At 34.0% G+C, this 19,538-nt stretch overlaps 3 protein-coding genes across 4 annotated transcripts; all 3 read right to left on the bottom strand.

Moving 5' to 3' along the window:
* Positions 1 to 2,131: 2,131 nt before the first annotated feature.
* On the bottom strand, positions 2,132 to 7,334 carry LOC108205192 (novel plant SNARE 11). Its single transcript, XM_017375032.2, has 10 exons — positions 7,027 to 7,334; positions 6,759 to 6,851; positions 6,158 to 6,251; positions 6,033 to 6,070; positions 5,653 to 5,741; positions 4,012 to 4,091; positions 3,506 to 3,562; positions 3,258 to 3,350; positions 3,092 to 3,166; positions 2,132 to 2,592 (listed from the first exon to the last, which is right to left on the bottom strand). The coding sequence occupies exons 1-10, from the start codon at positions 7,101 to 7,103 to the stop codon at positions 2,503 to 2,505; spliced, it is 786 nt and encodes a 261-aa protein (XP_017230521.1). The 5' UTR covers positions 7,104 to 7,334; the 3' UTR covers positions 2,132 to 2,502.
* A 763-nt stretch (positions 7,335 to 8,097) lies between these two features.
* On the bottom strand, positions 8,098 to 10,919 carry LOC108205191 (uncharacterized). 2 transcript variants are annotated; one of them, XM_017375029.2, is made up of 4 exons: positions 10,629 to 10,919; positions 9,502 to 10,067; positions 8,441 to 8,719; positions 8,098 to 8,314 (listed from the first exon to the last, which is right to left on the bottom strand). In XM_017375029.2, the coding sequence occupies exons 1-3, from the start codon at positions 10,837 to 10,839 to the stop codon at positions 8,465 to 8,467; spliced, it is 1,032 nt and encodes a 343-aa protein (XP_017230518.2). In that variant the 5' UTR covers positions 10,840 to 10,919; the 3' UTR covers positions 8,098 to 8,314; positions 8,441 to 8,464. The 2 variants fall into 2 exon arrangements, with proteins under 2 accessions (XP_017230518.2, XP_017230517.2); XM_017375028.2 differs by having other exon boundaries at positions 8,308 to 8,719.
* Positions 10,920 to 12,517: 1,598 nt separating this feature from the next.
* On the bottom strand, positions 12,518 to 18,092 carry LOC108206444 (monogalactosyldiacylglycerol synthase, chloroplastic). The gene is made up of 8 exons (XM_017376782.2): positions 17,391 to 18,092; positions 17,137 to 17,309; positions 16,154 to 16,315; positions 15,931 to 16,072; positions 14,153 to 14,377; positions 13,784 to 13,846; positions 13,606 to 13,680; positions 12,518 to 13,118 (listed from the first exon to the last, which is right to left on the bottom strand). Exons 1-8 carry the CDS (start codon positions 17,886 to 17,888, stop codon positions 12,885 to 12,887), a joined length of 1,572 nt encoding a protein of 523 aa, XP_017232271.1. The 5' UTR covers positions 17,889 to 18,092; the 3' UTR covers positions 12,518 to 12,884.
* Between the last annotated feature and the right edge of the window lie 1,446 nt (positions 18,093 to 19,538).

Here is a 19,538-nt window from a genome sequence, read left to right as displayed (position 1 = left end):
TTTGTCATTTTTTAAAAAAATAAAATTTCAAATATCATCATCAAAAAAAATGTTTTTAAATACTCCCTCCGTCTCACCCAATTCTTTACATTGGGTTTGGGCACGGAGGTTAAGAAATATGTATAAAGTAGTGGAAAAGAGAAGGAAAAATGGGTGAAGTGGTGGGACCCACTGATTTTTAATATATAAAAGAGAGTTAGTGGAGTAAAAGTAGTGTGAAAAGGAAGGAAAAGTGGGAAAGTGGTGGGACCCATTAACTATTTTAGGAAAGTTTTGTGATGTAAAGAAATGGATGGGACGGCCAAATAAGGAAACTGTAAAGAATCTGGTGGGACGGAGGGAGTATTATTTTATAATTCGAAATTTTAAATCGTTCTGTGTTCATCCATCTTTTGCTTCTTAGCCTCACGTTGTCTAGGGTTATGAAGTTTTATTTTAGATAGTGTTTCACACTATAACATCAATGTAATATCTTGTACAATTTTAAAAGAATGTAATGTAATGTTGGATTATCCGATATTAATAAATGATATTTTAAAATTTTTCCGGCTGTTCTGATATTTCGATTGTGGAGCTCTTTGTCTGTAAACTTCAAAATTGTGGTCAAAGTTTACACGATTTTCAAAAAGTTGGCCAGAGTTTCAAATTTTGGCTCGCTTTTCAAAAATGTGACTCCCGTTGGATTTTCGTTAGTGACATTTAACGACAGTCACATTTTTAAAAAGTAAAATCAAAGTTTGACCATCGTTTTGAGGATTTGGAACTCTAACCGACCTTTTGAAAATCAATGTAAACTTTGGCCACAACCCTCAAGTTTACTCCCGAAATATTAGCAACACTTTTCTGCTCTCGGTTCAGTGCTGGACTGCTGGTGCCTACCATTAGGCCATTATTTACTTATGTCAATCTAGAGTAACAACTAACAAGTGCCTCAGTTACAAGTCCACCGTATGTAGCAGCATTATCTGAGGTCTGGTTGGTGGATTTCTGTGGTTTAAAAAGTAAATTAGACATATTGGCACGAGCTCACTCTGGGTAGACATTTTAATATTTGAAAGAATTTTCAATATCGCATGCCAAGCAAACACCCACACCAACTATCAAACCACAAATGGGCAAATCCCAGATTCCTAAAACACACTACCTAATTACTCCCTCCGTCCCTATTTATCTGTCCACTATGGAAGTAAAAATTTGTCCCTATTTATCTGTCCATTTATACTTTCAAAACTTATTTAATGATAGTTTTTCAAATATATCTCCATAATTTCAATTTTCAAGGCTTGACTTATTTAAAACTTGGTTGAATTCATGTTTTCAAGACATAAAGTAGGGGTATTCCACCATTTTCAAGATATTAATTAGAGGTATTTAATGAAAAAGTTCATACAACCAATTATTCCTTGGTATGTGTTTTTTTTCCCAAAATGGACAGATAAAAAGGGACGGAGGGAGTACCTTATTTGTCTTCTTGATTGCCGAACTTTATGTTAAAAAAACGAGGATTCAAATTTATGTTTTTTTATAAAAAAAAGTTATTTAAATCATGCAAAGACAATGAAATTACTTAATAGTTAATACTGCTTGATTTTACAAATTAAGCAAAAAGAAAAAAGAAAAAAAAAATCCACAACAAAGCTGTCAGAAAAAGTATGCATACCCATGCAAAACATGGCCCAATGCCAAAATCCCAAACAAATTCTTTGTTTGTTTCGAAAAGTAAAATAAAATTTGGTGACAGAAATATTTATATTATTGAATAATATATATGTTGACAAACAAATCACTGACCAGCTTTCATGAAAGCCACAATTCTTTGGTGAATCAAGACAGCAAGACCAAGACCAGAAAACTTATCCCCTGGTGCTTTTAATTGGATGACCAACCATCATCTCATTATCGCATTGACTAGCTTTATAGTCAATCTGTTCTGGAACCTAGCCCTTCAAACATTCATTACATTGAAAGCTGGCTTCAGGTCCATAGTATGTCATAACATACCTGCACTAAATGTCTTCACACTAGAAATCCTAATTTACACAGACCGCGCTTAGTTACCGCGGCTCAATATGTTATAACATGTGTTGGTCATGACCCAGCCCGGACCTTCACAGTAAGCCGGCACTTGATGAACAGATGAGAAAGATGTATAGAAAAGAATTTTATAATCAGAATATACATAATTAATGAATATGATGAATAAATACTGGATACAAAGGAACACGGAGTGAATTTGAAAACTTTTCTCGCTGAATTGTATATATCTAGCAAGGAAAGTGAAGTCGTAACAAAATCAACGTACAATAAACTTCTGACTGATGCAATATGAACTTAGGACGATGACATTGATAGAGAGTAATCCAATCAAGTGCATTAAGGCAATTCATTGAGCCATCACATCTGCCTTTCAAATCCATGAGGTTATTGTTATAACACAGGCACCATCGTTAACAGCGAATATGCTGATACTCCACCCAGACAAAAGCACTTTTGGCTTGTATACTAATTTTGCCAGAGCAGTTTTCTATTAGTAGAAGCTGGAGGAGCTAGTCCGGGGATGTCTCGGATGTCTTTGTTATTTGGGTTCACAAGCTGAAATATTGTTTAAAATATAAAATCAGCATACATAACCATTTAAACATGCAAGAGCATATATTCATGAAGTTTCCATATTCAGGAGTATTAGTTGCATGTAGATATGCCTTGTAGACTTGAAGAATTTATACGTTTATTATTACCTGTCACCTGATGTGCCCACTAGTAAACATTATATCCAACAAATCAGATATTTATGTCGAAATGGTAGTAACAGTGTCATCTTTATAAGGGAGAAATGAGCAAAATTATTCAGAAGACAGCAGGAGTTAAGATACTTATATAGGATCCTGGGATAAAACTATAAGCCAAAAAATATATGAGGATCGTCAGAAACACGTTATAGAAGTAACTATCAAGAAGGCCAGTCAAATTATTAATGAGCAACTAACAACAAGAATAAATGATTTGTTGAGGATAATTTTACTTGCAATGCACAAGACTTTTCACTGAACATGCACAATAGTGTACTAGAGAAGAAACTTAATAGTCTAACCTTCACAATGATGACCGCTATAACACCGATAACAATGAGGAAGAGCAAACCCATAATACAGCGATCAGTTGCAACCTAATAAACGAATTAGAGTAAGGGCATTGTAACAAGGGGCCAAGGGCTGATATACGTATGAAACACAAATGAGCAGAGTTCAGAGATTGACCTGCCTACCAATTTCCTTGACCAGCTTAGAAGCCTTCTTAATGGAGAAGTGGATGGAATCCAGCTCATTAACTATCCTACCCATTTGTTCAGTCTAATAATTACGAATGGGAAATAATAAGATCAAGCTGTCAAATCTTTAGATGTAAAAAATACTATGATGACTGAAAAACGAAGTACTCGCATATTGTAAATTCAACCGTGGTAACGAGTTTCACTTTAAAGAAGCTACAAGTTACAAGTACAAACCTGTGCCTTCAAAGCTGCAGCAGTCTCTGTACCGACATTTACAGTTTCGTGGACAACCTTATGAAAGAGAACACGTCACAATTAGCAATGGCATTATTAAACTTTATAACATAGCATTACAATTTAATTTATTATTCTTGCTTTGTTTTTTATAAATCTGAGCATTACCTTTGGTATTGATACATAATCATATATGGTATGTGCGAGTAAAGGCATGAATTCAATAATTCGCCAAATTGGCTTCATTGATGATGGTCAATTAATGGCAAAAACCAAATTGGATCAGACTAAACAGAAAATTTTGGAGTCTTTGTCTAGGTTTGTATAGTACTAGCAATCTAGCATCAAAACATGATCACCAAAAAGATTTGTGACAAGCATACGATACACAGTAATGTCTATAGGGCATAATAAGCTCAGTTATCCAATTTTTTCCCTTTTAGTATATCTTTAATCGCATGATCACTAAAAGTCACTGTTCCTTGTAGTTACTACCAAGTACCAACCTTTTTGGACCTCTCAATTGCTTGATCTGTCTCGTCCATCATTTGGTTGCCATTGTCCATTAGTTGTTGATTTGTCATAGCTGCAGCAGAGATATACTTGTGCTCAGAAATTCAATACAAAGGAGAAACGTATATTCTAGATTAAAATTTACATACCAACTCGGTTTGTGAAATAAGTGAATAATGAATATTGCAATTGCAAGAATTTAGATGCAATTAATAGTTGCAGTTTTAAGAAGCAGCAAATTACAACAAACTAAGCTCTTTTTAATGAAAAGAGTCCTAGTTGATCAGAAGAAAGAAGCCCATTTACATAAGCTTCCTCACCACCTTGCTATTTAACTTATAACACAGATACCTTCATTAAAACATCAATGGATGGATACAGTAAAAGTTCTGAATTAATACAAATAACTCTTTTAACCAAATTTCTCCTGTCCTGTGGGATGAAGATAGCAAGAACCTCTCTGAGCTACCTAGACTCTAGTTTTCTGATGCGACATGACATGGGCGGACTCAGATCCTTCATTTTGCAATCTATGATTTTCATTTTGATTTCACCCTTTAGCAGTCCATTTAAAATAGAATCTAGGGCCTTCGAGCGACTTGTTTTTCAAGACATGGAGATGACTTGTTATGACTGGTGATATATAAGATTGTGTGGCACACCAACATGCTAAGTCCTTCACTCCCTGGCCCCTGCATCCCAGTCGAAGTACCCCTAATATTTTCGAGAACTGAAACTTTGATGATTGGATCCGCACAGACTCTCGCCTCTTATTTCTGAATTAAATCTTGTAAATTTATGGAACTCACCTCATGTTTTATGAAATGTCATTTATAGTGGACCGTCATGGTGTCAGGCTGTCAGCTATGTGGGAAGGATCTAATCCACATATACTGTGGAGAACGTTTGTGTTGGCAAGAACTCCAAGATAAAAGAACACCTCTGTCTCACTTCTCATTCTAGCATCAAAAAATAATGAATAGGGGGATCTAACTACAACCTCTTCAGACTACAAACTATGAGAGGTCTCTCACCACATTCCTATAGAAACACCTGAGTCTCACACTGGACCATAACACATAGGAGAAGGCTATTACACCCTAGTCACACTATCTGAACAAGAGAGCAGAATGTATGTAATGTCTTGACCAATGACCACGATACAGAACTCTAAAAACTATGTCTCATCCGCTACAACTATGTCTCAGACACCACAAGAAGCACCATTAACGCCATAAGGTGTCTGTAAGGAATTATGATTACCAACATTGGAACAGGTCACCAGGCCTCAATTCAACCTGCCCACTTATATACAGATAATATTTGAAGGCCTTGCCATAACTTTAGGATGGGTCTTTGGTGAATCATAGTAGCTGGAGGATTCAGTTAGCCACTGACTCGGACTTATAATGGGGCCCAATTCATTACAATCTTAGTATCAAAGAGAAGCTCACCTTCCTGTAAGTTTTGAAAATACTATGGGTTCAACATTTAAGAGAAGGATAGAAATATGACACTCATCTTAGTATTATTAATACAATTGCAATAACAACAAAACCTGTCATCCATAATTTATCTTTTCCAACGTATGGTAGTAGGAAGAATAGTATCATTCTAAGAGACTATATGCTTACATGAAGCCATTAGGCTATTATCGTCCCTAGAAGCTTCATCAGGAGCCTGAAAGAGATCAGCTCGCTGGTTGTCAAGATTGCTGGCATACCTGCATAACATCCACAAAATTGTCAAAAACGACATTCTGTGCATTTTGGACTTTTAGCTGTGAGGCAAATTATCGACAAATTTTTTCTGGACCACATGTCAACAATGGTTAAGTGAGAAACATATCATAGTTCAAAGCAAACCATTGACATGATACATTAGTTTAACAATATGTAGAAAAACTACACTATATGAGTCACATGAGATTTGTCGGAACAATTAAATGGAGAAAGAAAATAGAGATATAATTTCCAAGGACTGTGGTAAGTTGGGAGGTTGGATAGAGACATACTGCTTTTTGAGAGCAACGTATGAATTTAACTCCTTCACCTGAAATCACACAACACAATGTTCAATAAAATTGCTAATGATTCACAAATTTTAGCACCAATCAACAAATCGAAACTGAGACTGCACCATTGACTGTTTTTTCTCATTTAGCATCCTATTCGTAGCTGCATCATTGCTATATTCCATATCCTTAACTTCTCTGTCGAATTCTTTAATAAGCCTGGAAGCACCAAATAATTAATCACATTTGTAATGCACACAAGGAAAATAATTAGAAAGCAACATCATCAATTATAAAACTTGTTTTAAGCTCTTGGTGTGAACAAGTTAATAATTTAATGTGAGCTTTTCGTGATGACTAATACGCAAATATTTCATTTTGCTTTCTCTTCACCAAAATTGCTGCACATTGTCGGTCGTTAATTCTCCTAGTTTCCATAGTTCACGATATTACGATATCCAAATCTTCATTTAAATTCTATTTCCAATTTTCTCCTAAATTCCATATTCACACACTATAAAATATAAACCCTAAACCATTACATCATTACTTTCAAAAACTCAAACAGCCTATAAAACACAACCACAAACACAACCTACATTTCTCCGAAAACATAATTTGGCTCAAAAGCATATCTTCCGCTAAATACAAGTATATAGTCCATCAAATCCCGTAAAAATGTAAATACACAATTACAACTCATTACGCAAAACAATCAAAGTATACCTCTTACAATCGCGCATCTTATCCGTAAGCTCCTCCAACTGCCTACTCTTCCGATTCGAGTCCTTCATCTTCTCCAACTTCTGAAATCCATTCCTGCATTTCAACAAACACATTCATCCCCTACTAATCAACCAACACTTTCCATAACAAAACCTACTAAAATAAACACTGAATCATCACATTCACTATCAGATCACACAATCGATTAAAAAAACAAATAAAATCAAAAAAAAACAAAATTAAACCAATAAAATGAGTAAATACTTACGATAATGCTCGAAAAATATCGGTGACTTGACCGTCGAGTTGAGCTAGCTCCTCACTGATTGCAGACAAGGACGCCATCTCCGAAAACCTCGGCGAAAAAATCGCTGCTAATCAGCGCAATGTAGATGTATAGATACAAATATCTGTATGTATATGTGTGTGTATCGCTCGTTCACTGGATCTGAAGCAGATGTAAATGGATCTGAAACTGAAGAAGAACAGTTCAAGAAGATGATGATAGGGATTTTCAAATTTTAAATTAAAAATGTTTTTTTAAATTTGATTTTTAGTTTTAGTTTTGAGTTTTATTGTTTGTTTTGGTGGTTTAAGGGTTTTATATTAATCTGTGTCGAGCTTAGCGTAGCTTTGCCAGGTGGTGGTTCGGCCGGTTGTAGTGGGCCCGGTTGGTTTCGGCTTTTCTTAAGGTTTAAGCACTTTTCGGTGGGCTGGCCCATTCTAGATTCTCAAATTTCATACGGATTTTCCTGCGTATTTTCTCATTTTTTTTCAATTAGCCGATAGTGGATTTTACATGTATAAAAAGTTTTATTAATTTAAATTTTTTATTTAAATAAAAAATAATTATTAGTATGTGTACATGAATACACTAAAATAATCCAATTTCAAATGTTATTAATTTTAAAATTTTGTGCTTGAGTGATAGTTAAATGTTAAATTGCCATATAATCAAGAAAAAATTGCCAAGTATATGCCTCTTAAACCGATGCAAAAAGTTGAAAATACAGGAAGGAGTGTTTTATTTTCATCTTACCCATTGTTGAAGTAAATGGTAATATGTGAATATATAATTTGAAGCTAAATAATGAAAATAGGAATGTATGACCAGTTTTGGGGCAAAATATATTGAAGTATGAGAAGAACAATTATATAATGAACAATTTTTTTAGAAAAAAACAGGGACGGAGGAAAAACCGAGTATTAGCAATATCACTTTCGTAACAATTTCTGATAATAATATCATATATTTTCATCTAATATCATTTTCCCGACATTCACAAGGCTTTGACAATACAATATCATACATCAATTAAAGAGATAACACATTATCATATATTTTTATCGATTAAAAACCCAACATTAGTAATATCAATTTTGCAATAGTCTTTGACAACACAAGACCATATCTTTAAGACCATACCACAATGACAAATTCTCTATGTTTATTTAAAGTTTTGTAATTGAAGTCCTGACCTAAATAGGATTTGAGGAAAAAAGAAAAAGCCCCCGGTTAACTGTGGGAACCTTACCACTTCCCCTGGCATTGTCGTCTGCAAAAACATTATTTTCATTAAATTTCAAACACACTTGTGTGTATACTGTATACTACTGACTGATATACACATACAGTTAAACTAATTGAGGCAAGGATTAAGAAGAGATGCTATAGCAAATACCAGAAATTCAAACAAATTCAGCAGTTAATCATCGTCAAAGTATTTCTCTTCAGCATCTTGATTAGCCTCCCTCATCCAGTGATCATCTAAACTCTCATCCCCGTCTATTTTTGAATAATCTAAATGCTGGTGATCTTCCCCCGACATAAACTTTTGCTGCATGACGTGAGTAAATTGATCCATTTGATCTTGCATTTCCTCTTCTGATAACTGGACTCCCTGACCAGGTATTACAGCTGTGGGTTGATTGTTAGTGATCTCATGACTTGCCGAGAGGACCTGCATTAATCAAGCATCAATATGTAAGTAACGAATATCAAAAACTAGATCATATCTAACACAGTCAAATCCCAAGAAAATGGGAAAAAAAACATATATGACTTAAAACTGGCACTTAGAACTTCTCACAGAAAAAGAGAATTAGATTGAGCTAAAGAATATGGAAAATAGCCAACTCGAGTGGACATTAGAAGTACTCCTGTGACCAGAAAAATATGATGATCATTCCTATCCAGTGTTTGTTTACTCTTATCCCACTCTAGCCTCTCTCTAATTCATTCTATTTGGCATCATTCCGATCACTCCAACCGAACACAGGATATGTGCAAGGAGATTTGTGAGAGGATATTGAGCAACAGTCGATAATTAAATAAATCTTACAGCAAAAGGACATATTTAAACAGGACAGAAGACTCCACTGCAGCCTTTCAGACCTTAAGAAAGCCTTAATCAAACACTTAACTGTAATCCCTACAGATTTGTGAGAGGTGTTTACACCTTGAGCCATCAATGCTATAATAATATTTTTCATTTATTTACTTAAACTTACGATATCAAATGTGCCATTTGCAGGTGTGTGTATGTGTGAAAAGGAACATAGTGATTATTTGACTATCAAAAGAAGATTAAACCACATGAGATGATCAACATGCAACTTAAGTAGCCGGATACAAGTACAATCATGCACGAACATGCAGACTTCTTTATAATTATACGGCAGAAACATAAATATCAAGAGCACAACAGTGCAAACAGACATTAGTTTCACATAAAGAAATTACCTCCGGCTTATGGGATCTCCCGATAGCGTTGCAGCCCTTCTTGCTTTCTTCTTCTTCTTCTTCTTCTTCTTCTTCTTCACTCTCTTCTTCTTCTTCTTCTTCTTCTTCTTCTTCACTTTCTTCTTCCTCCTCTACTTCCTCTTGTTGCAATTCCATCTCAACCCCAACCCAATCCCTCTGAGCCACACCCAACCTCTGTTGTTCCCTCCTAATCTTAGCCACCAAAATCCCCTCATCTACCCTTCTCATCAGCGTATCTGACCACCTCTCCCCCGGCCTAGCCATTCTCCTCCCGCTAAGGTCCTGATACTGCCCCACATACTCATGGTGCAAATACGGCTCTCTTTCCCTCATAGCATACTCCGAAAAATACTGCCCATCATATATCAACTTATCCATGTAAGCTCGCCTCCTATTCTTAACCTTTGCCGACCTCAACTTCAATTCCTCCTCCGTCGGTCTCATCACACTCCGTAAGTGATCTAAATGCCACTTCACTTCATAATCATCTCTCAACACATCAAATTCCTCCAACTCCTCGAATTTCAACTGCGATCCATATCTCTCTGAAAATTCAACCACCGTTCATAATTAACCAACAAATTAACACAAATAATACAGGTAATCACACGTACACACACTATAACCTATCATTGTAGTCAGATAATTTCATTAATTTAAATAGAGCTTAATAATTACCCCTAGGTAAAAATCACTGTATTTAAAATTATTAGCCTAGTGTATACACATATATACAGTAGCATTCTCTAATTCTAAACTGTTTTAAAATATCTAATTAACGAACGAATAACACAAACAATACAGGCAATCAAACGTACACACACTAAAACCTAGCATCGTAATCAGAAAATTTCATTAACTTAATAGAGCTTAATAATTACCCCTAGGTAAAAATCACTTTATTGGAAATTATCAACCTAGTGTATACACATATATACAGTAGCATTCTCTAATTCTATTTTGTGTGTGACTATTTTAAAATATCTACAGTGGTTAATTTTAGCCCCACAATTTGGTACACAACACGAATACGACAACGAAATTAAACTTTAGTCCTCGGGCTTAAAATATACGACACGAAACACGAAAGTACACGAACACGATACCTAAGAAGACTGGGACGTCGCGAGAGAGGAGGTCGAGGAGGAGAGACTTGCGCTGAGATGGATTCACGGCTGAAGATTCAAGTGCTTTAGGGAAGTATAAATCCTCGAGCTCCGATAATCTCTCCGATATGCTCTCCATTGTTGCTTTCCCTATTGCCAGGCACGACGTCGTTTTGTCCACCTCCATGGTCTCTTCGGGTTTTTCGCTCATCTGATTCTTTCTTTCTTCTCTTTGTATAAAGCTTCTTCGAGTCTGCAATTCCAAGTCGGTTTTGGTTTGGGGCTCGCCGGGTCGGGTCAAAACTTTCATTTATGTAATGTAAATATTTATGGCAGATTTTTAATAGAATAATATTTCCGCTACATTAATAATTTAATATTACCTCCGTCCAAAAAAACTGATTTTTTTCAGCATTTTAGGGTATTAGGTCTTAGGAAAGGTATTCTTATATATTATTATTGTTATTTTTGTCTAAAAAAATGAATCCGATATAAAATAAAGGAAAAAATGAAAAATAATCTTTAAAAGTATATATCCTGAAGCCTGAACACATTAAAAAGCGGGAATAAAATGTCTAGTCCTTTTTGGGGGTGAAGAGAATAATATAATTTTTCCAATTTTAAAATTCTTTAAGTTTTGAGAATTAAATCAAGTACCTCTTCCCAGTGTTGTAAAAAGCAGTAATCGGACTTAGTCCGTGAAGGCACCGTCCAGCGATTAATCGGATAATCGGAGATTAATCGAAATGATTAATCGGATCATTAATTGTAATCAATTTAATATTATTTTTAAAATTATATATATTAATATAATTATATATAGTACAAATTTATAAGTCATATAAAATCAAAAGATTAATGATTTCTTATAACACAAAACATGTCTTATAAACATACACAAGTCAAGTCATCTCATATATAAACTTGAATTTGATTGAATCTGCGAAAGAAGATATTGCAAATTTATGTAATTAGAGTTTAGGAGCTAATATTGAAAGAATGAAAGGTAATAAAAACAACTTTAATTTTTGTGTTTTGTCATTTCCGTGCCTTTTGTTTTATTTAAAATTAAATTTTAAATTTTTAAATTTTTTTAATTTGTATTTTTAAATTCATCAATTTTTGATCGACTTTTTCTGATTAATCCCGACTTTTGACCGATTATTCCCGATTTTCAGGAAAAACGATTTTTTCACCGATTAACGATTAATCGAGACGGTGGCCGACCGAACAAAGATTAATCGGTGATTAATCCCGATTAATCGCCAAATTTTTGAACACTGCCTCTTTCTAATTTTTCCAATCTTGAGTTCAAAATAAAGAAAATGCTATCTATTATAATCATTAGAGAGTGCGGATATAAGGAATAAGGAAATAATTTATTAATTTTTTACGAGAATTGAGTTCACAGGAAAAACAAAATTTTCAAGACGCCATTGCAAAAGTGCTTTAGGAACCACAAATATGAGATAAGTGGTCCATGTAATCTAAATTCTATAGATGCAACTATAGTAAGGTAAGCTGTGCTGAGAAAAATGCACTGTGATAAAAAGAGTAAAGTTCACTTTGTGTACTCCTACTTCACTCAAGACATCACTTGCAATATTATAATTCAAAATCGAGCACTTGCAATATCAATTTTTGTATGTCATTACATTATGTTGCATTCCGTCAATTTGGGTTAATTCCGTTAATAATTTAGAGAGTAAAGTGCACTTTGTGTGCTCACACTTTACTTAAAGTGCATTTTGTGTACTCGCACTTTACCGTAAATTTTCAACCAGAGTATTGCAAGTGATGTTTTTGAGTAAAGTGCGAATACACAAAGTGCACTATACTCCTTAAATCACTAACGGAGTTAATCCAAATTAACGGAATACAACAAAATGTAATAAAATACAAAGATTGATATTGCAAGTGCTCGATTTTAAACTACAATATTACAAATGGTGTCTTGAGTAAAGTAGGAGTACACAAAATGCACTTTACTCTGATAAAAATTATGAGTGTGCTATAGAGTATATAAATAATAAATTACAGTTCTACTAGACATAAATCGATTTTTCCTGAGAACTACAATTTTCTCTATACTTTTCCAGGGAAAATTCTGTTTCTGGGATAAGAATCAATACTATGCCCTATTTTTCCGGCTGGTGAGCAACATGAAATCACGTGTTAGAACAAGCATGTTTATTCATCTGCCACTGGACCGCTATAACAAGAAATTTGAACAAAAAATGGTGAAAATTCATGGTTTTAGGTCATCGAGTACTGAGGCACAAGACTTTTCTGTCTCACTAGCTCATCCAGATCGTGGACAATTTTAAACACTGCATCAGGCCGTGCCAGTCTCAGTGCCTTTTGTGACATAGCATGAAGCTCGTCTGCTTTCGGACCAAACCATTGAGAAACAATAGAGGCTATCTCTTTTGGTGATTTTGAAAATTTCCCCCATCCATTTTCCACTACGTATGGTACGTTTCCAACTTCCTGCAACAAGAGAATATCACCAAGAGCAGGGAGGTATTAGAAGAGTCGTTGAGAAATTTATACCTTTGTAGAGCAAATAATAATATACATCATAAGTTCAATATATATCCAAAATGTTGTAACAGTCAGAAGACAGAGCCTTGTGGTAAATTTCCCTGCTTCTTAGTTAGAATCTATCAAAATGTGTCTCGAGACATCGGAATTAATATTACAAGTCAGCATAAGGACTACAAGTCCTGAGCCTAAGATAGAAAGTATTTGTTCATTACTTGCACTTTAAATAGTTTGTTGTATACGAAGTTCGTTTAAAAATTATTATCAACCTATTGCTGGCGTAAATGCTGGCTTATTATCGTATGCAGTGGATATAAAAGTGGAAGACCCAACGAATTATGCTTTCAATGCAAAATAAAGATATGTTGACGGTTGTAGATTGTAAATAAATTCAACTAGCAGGTGAAAATTTGTATCACTAAAACAGAAGTACCTGTCCTGCAATGTAATCATTTAATATAATGGGGAGGCCTCTAATCATGGCTTCAGCTATAGTCCCTGGACCAGCCTACAGGAGAGACCGCATGGATCACAAGAGTGACGGTTTGATGAATGAGCCAGTACAGAAAACAAGAAAAATATGAACATAAGTAAGATTTCTGCAAGTCTACCTTGGTAATTATGCAATCACAAGCCTCCATGCATTCCTCCATCTTAGTGACAAAACCCTTCACCTATATTATATCAAGAAAATTACTTATATACTTCATATATCATATTCTTTGATCATAATTTGTATGCCAATTTTTTCTTATTCTTCAATGCATGTAATATATCAATATACACAACGATCATAAGAACTTATGTGTATAAAAGATTATTTACAACTATGAGAGCATCTAAAGCATAATAAAAGGGCACCATATTAATATGGGACGACCAGGAGTTATCACAAGTGGATTAAGGACAAGAATCAGTGAACATAGTGTAGAATCATTAATTTCGCAGAATTTTGATCTTCAAGCATTAAAAGTACATACCTGAACAGGAATCTTCCAATCAATAGCAGATAATCTGCTAGCTAGCTTTTTATTGCGGCCGCATATCACCAGGACCTGACCTACAGGTCCTCCAAGATTTTCATCATATAATGAATCTCCAAGTGCCCGAGCAGTAGCCTCAATGGGACCCATTCCTTCCCCACCACCCATTAGCAACACGGCAGGGAGATTCAAATCCATTCCAAGGTCTTTCCTCAGTTCATCCTATAGTTAATGACCAAAAAAAATCAATTTAAATTTATTGATGAGTAAGTAATAGCAATAAAAGAAATTTACAGCTGCTGTCATGGGTAAGAAACAAATTATCTGTCCAGTCACATGGCAGTGTACTACAGCATATAAAGGATTTAAAACTTAGGAGTTCGATCAATATAGATAAATGTAGCAAAAATAAGATATGGTCGGTCTAATTAAACACTTGGTGTGTGAACAATCTTTACGCAAGCTTCAATTTTCTTACACATCTCCAGTCTTCTCTACCTTCTTAAACAGATCATGGCTTTACTTTCATATATTTATTTGGAATAGAATCAGCCAACCCCCTTCTTACGTCCTCTCGGCACAAAGCTTAGGAGATGAAAGCCAATTATAGGCTTGGTGCATTCCACAGTACTCACAGATGTTTCATGTTCTGAAGTACTAAAATGCAAAATCAAATCTCATATATATTTAGTATTATCGGATGCCCACTTTTTTTTTTGCATGAGAAATTCTATGATAATGTATTGACATTTGATTAAATGTTATTAATTAATTGATATCTTTTTTCTTAGAGAATTAGCATTTACAATTTTCTTATATTGTAAATGGGTAGTAGAAACAACAATAAAATTTATCATCTATGTGTCAATGTTTTCCTAATATTAATATGTGTTAATTTTAAATCATATCTTTCATTATGAAAAGGATATTATTTATCTTGGCTTCTTGTTTGTCCTGGAGTGGAACATGTTAGAATTAAGGGGAGTTACATGACGGCTCGTGTTTGTCTTGGAGTAGAACAGGTTAGAATTAATGAGAGACATGTTGGTCTGTCTCTCATTGTTTATATAATTTTTTCTATTTTTTTTAAAAAAAGAAAGGCATGAAAAGGGTAATTTAGGGATGACAAAAAATATCTAACCAAACTGCTATGAATTATCTCTATGTTTGATTATTATAGTTTAGTATAGATATGTGTACATAAATATCCGAATTGCTCCCTTATTCTAGAAAGTGAATCATTAAAATAATACTTATACACTACATTAAAAAGATAACTAGATAAGAATTTAACTGATATATAGAGAATTAGGTAAGTTTAGTGAGATTTCTGGGAACAAGCTTGTAAGAGAGAGAGTTATCACAATCAAATGGCAAGATGAGTTTTATATTCAATTATAGTTTTCTTGTTTATCTTACGATTAAGACGCAGAAGTTACTGGAAAACAGTTTAAGACTCTAGTAACACATAATTATTTAAGTTCCTTCTATTGACTTCTGGAAATAGTTTAAGGATCCTAGTAACAAATAATTATTTAAGTTCCTTCACGACTTAACCAACAGTATCAGCAAGTTCTGTACAATTTGAGGTTTTTTTAATACTAATTAAAAACACTGAGTCACTGACACACCCATTTTGCCTTGAGCAGGCTTAAACCCTCAGCCTTCCATGAAGTGAGGGCAATACTGCTAGAGCAAGACCTCTTTTGTATTGGGGATTATTTACTTTCCATGATGCAACACAAGTCAATTGCAATATAATCATAATTGCAAACCTTCGGGCGAACAGCTTTGACAAATGAAGGTCTCACGGGAAGGCCATAAATCTTAATTTGAGAATGTTCAAGACCTGCTTTTAGTGCCCTGTTTGCCACCTCATTGGTTGGACAGTAGCATCTCGTTACGAGCTTATGAAACCTGTACATACATAGGCGCATAGAGCGTTAGATCTACCCTGAAAGATAATTAAAAGTAGGCTAGAAATGCAGTAGAGAATACCATGTAGGATGACAGGTGCTTAAGTCCGTAATTACAGTAGTAAACACTGTTTTATCAAGCAGACCTTTTGATCTCAAGATACGAAGTGGAACATGCTGCATCAATGGATGTACACTTATTATTACATCTGGCTGGTATTTCATCAAACCTGTGGCGACCTCTCTGTAAAATTCAGTAAAATAAATTAGGTAACAGAAGATATGGAAAAGAAGGTCCATCCTACCTGAGTAGCTAAATACCCCCAATATTCCTACGCTTTGTTTGTTTGGAAAGGATAAAATCGGGTGGAAATGGAAAGAGATTAGTACTGCCTTGTGGGTCAACATATATAATTTACATACCTTCAGCTATTCCAGTCCTACCACTTTAATCTAGAGCTAGGTGATGGACACTTCATTGTCCTTCCAACATCCTTCTCTCCCTTTTAATTTTCTTTGGTCTGTACGAATTTTCAATCTGTTCCTACCTCATTCCATTCCTCCCGAACAAGCAGGGCATTGGCTTTTAGTTAAAAGATGGTAATTAATTACAATTAATGATGACTTTTTACAGACGGTGGACAATTGCAATATTTCACAGTTTGTGAGATCTACTTGAGCTTGCGACATAAAGTCAAGCATTGAAGAAACCAGGATTTCTTTACAGGAGTTTAAGGAACTTTTCATGAAGCAGAAAATGGTTTGAACCAAAAAATGCGCAAAGCCAGTGTTGGCCATTAGCATTACCAATAAACCTATAATTTTAAGCCTCCAACACGCACCCACATTCATAATTTTACCCGGTAAAGAAGAACCCCTATTACAATAGGACATTATAAATCAATTCCTACAACCTACACAGATAAATAAAAAAAAACCTTTTTGATCAAAATATCTAGATTATAATAAAACAAAATCAAAACAGGCATTATTTTCACACTAGCTACACCCATATACTAGGAAGATGATACCCTGACAGCTAGGAGTTGGCAAACATGGGCTTACCGAGCTACAAATGCTGATGTTATTGCAAAATAGGGTTGATGGATCACCTTCGGAGCTGACCCATAGTATGTTACTCTCCACAAAGACCCATGTTTTACCAAAAAATTATAACTCCTCGGCAACTGATTAAAAGGACAAGGAGTATGATCTGCCCACAAATCAGTAACAAACACCTGCAGCAAACACTCTTTATAACACACAACATAATCAACCAAGCATTGCATCCATCAATAAATCACATTCTTACAACTAACCTGATACTTATCCCCAAATTCCTGATTAAATGCAGCCTTTATAGCCTCAGCCGAAGCCCGATGACCCCCACCAGTATCACTCATCAAAATGAGCACCCTTTTCGGGGTTTTTGATTCCACAACATTCAAAGGCACCCCCTCATCCTCAACAACAACATTCCCATTTCCTCCCAATCCATTAGTATCATCACAACTACTAATCCCATTAAAAGGCAACCCAATTGGAACCTTCTCACAATGAAACCTAATAAAACTATTAAACTGAGCTACAAACTTCTCAAAGATTGAAACTTTTTTACTACTAACACACAAAGAAGCCTTAAAGTTCACTTTTTTATCTAGCCCGCCAAACTTATCAACACAAGAAAAATTAGACAACTTTGGAGAAACCCCATTTGAGTTAATATGATTTAGCTTGGAATCAAATGCAAAATCAGCTAACTTATGTACAAGACTTAAGGGAAAGTTGGGTTCTTGACTCACAGTTGAAGGCTGCATAGTGTTGAAGTTGGAGAATTAATGCTTATGACTTATAAGTCTCCATGTAAAAGTAAAACCCAGATAAAAAAGCTGAAAAGGGATGAATTAAAGGAGAATTTGGACAGTGATTTGCGAATCCGCAGGTTGTTTTGCAGCCACATGGGGGGGATTTAGAAGAGAAACAAAGAAGATTAAAAGAATAAACTTGGGAATATTTCGGGTACATATATGCACAAGCACAGCCAAAACATGAAAGTTAGGTTTTTTTCTTTTACAGTAAAATATTTGTACAACAAGATACTGTCTGGAGTTGCTGTTGCGGATAGCAATAGCATCTTTTTGCTAAAAAAGCAGGTGAAAAACTGTTTGGTAAATCTAAAAGCAGCTTTTCCAAACAGCAGATTTGGTAAATCTAAAAGCAGCTTTTCCAAACAGCAGATTTTAGCTGAAAAGATGTTGTTAGAAAAAACAGATCCTCCCATGCTTTTAGAAAAAGCTGCTTTCAGCTTTTGGCTGTTATAAATTTCATTATAAAACCTCACCAAAATCATTATTATTTTTTATTTTATAACTCAAAATAAGTAAATATCAAAAAATTACTAAACAGTTATCTGATTTCTACAACAACACTTATTTTACCGGCACTTTTTCTGACATCACAACAATTTTTAACAGCACTACCAAACAGACCCTAAACTAGGAATATAATTGTTTTTGAAAATAAATACTGTTTTTATATAGTTTTTTTTTTATAGGCGCTGTTTTTATATGGTGTAGAAGTTTTTTTTGTATAATTTTTTATTAATTATAAGATGTTACTTTTATACAAAATATTTTTGTATAAAAGTTTTATTAGTTAAAAAAGTAATATTAAATAAGATATTACTACATAAAAGTTTAAATACAAATTTTAAAAATAATTAACGAGAATCGAAATCTCATATTTATATACTGATATTTTGAATAACAATTTTTTTATGTGAAATGGGGACTTTATTTCTCTTGAATGGATCATTTGTTATGTATCTATTGAGATAACTATTCTTATTTTCGTTTATTTTCGTTTTCATGCTCTTCGTTCTGACCGACTATATGTATGAAGTATTAACTAAACTCTGGACCAAAAAGTTGAACAAAATTAATTATTATCGTTTTTATTATAAATAATCATTTTTAGCTTTATTAATAATATATGCTTTTAAAAAAAAATTCACTTCTTTTGACTGACCAAACTGAGTTGAATTGTTTAGATTCAATTCGGTCCGATTCATAATAAAATTTTGATCCGATTTGATCTTTTGAAAATTATCTTATAGGTCAATTGGCTGCTAGCACTTATAATATTAAAAATGAGAAATATAAAATGTTCAATATATAAATCAAGAACCGGAAGATAAACCTTAAAAATATTATATATAAATATATTTTATATTTTATTAATGCGAATAAATTTGTAATTGTAAATATTTGATACAATATATGATATGTTTCTAATCAATGTGCAACAAGTGACACTAATTATTATAATTTCATAAATTTTTCAAAAAAATAATTACTATGTATTGTTAAAAAATTAATAAATTGATATTGTTTATGATCATTCTAATCAAACTTAATCACAAACTTGTTAACGAGGAAGATCATGAATTTATTTGCGAACTATTCTAC

Source organism: Daucus carota, chromosome 1 (genome assembly GCF_001625215.2).
Source record: "Daucus carota subsp. sativus chromosome 1, DH1 v3.0, whole genome shotgun sequence".
Classification (NCBI taxonomy): domain Eukaryota; kingdom Viridiplantae; phylum Streptophyta; class Magnoliopsida; order Apiales; family Apiaceae; genus Daucus; species Daucus carota.
Note: the sequence above shows the minus strand (reverse complement) of the source record. Positions and strands in the feature narration are given on the sequence as shown.

Coding starts and splice junctions, on each gene's coding strand:
- LOC108206444 (XM_017376782.2), bottom strand. CDS start 17,888: ATGCAGCCTTCAACTGTGAGTCAAGAACCCAACTTTCCCTTAAGTCTT. Junction 17,310..17,390: donor AATTTGGGGATAAGTATCAG/GTTAGTTGTAAG, acceptor TGTTTGCTGCAG/GTGTTTGTTACTGATTTGTG. Junction 13,681..13,783: donor GTGATTGCATAATTACCAAG/GTAGACTTGCAG, acceptor TCTCTCCTGTAG/GCTGGTCCAGGGACTATAGC.
- LOC108205191 (XM_017375029.2), bottom strand. CDS start 10,839: ATGAGCGAAAAACCCGAAGAGACCATGGAGGTGGACAAAACGACGTCG. Junction 10,068..10,628: donor CGACGTCCCAGTCTTCTTAG/GTATCGTGTTCG, acceptor TTGAATTTTCAG/AGAGATATGGATCGCAGTTG. Junction 8,720..9,501: donor GGAGATCCCATAAGCCGGAG/GTAATTTCTTTA, acceptor TGATTAATGCAG/GTCCTCTCGGCAAGTCATGA.
- LOC108205192 (XM_017375032.2), bottom strand. CDS start 7,103: ATGGCGTCCTTGTCTGCAATCAGTGAGGAGCTAGCTCAACTCGACGGT. Junction 6,071..6,157: donor ATGAGAAAAAACAGTCAATG/GTGCAGTCTCAG, acceptor GTGTGATTTCAG/GTGAAGGAGTTAAATTCATA. Junction 3,167..3,257: donor TCAAGGAAATTGGTAGGCAG/GTCAATCTCTGA, acceptor TTCGTTTATTAG/GTTGCAACTGATCGCTGTAT.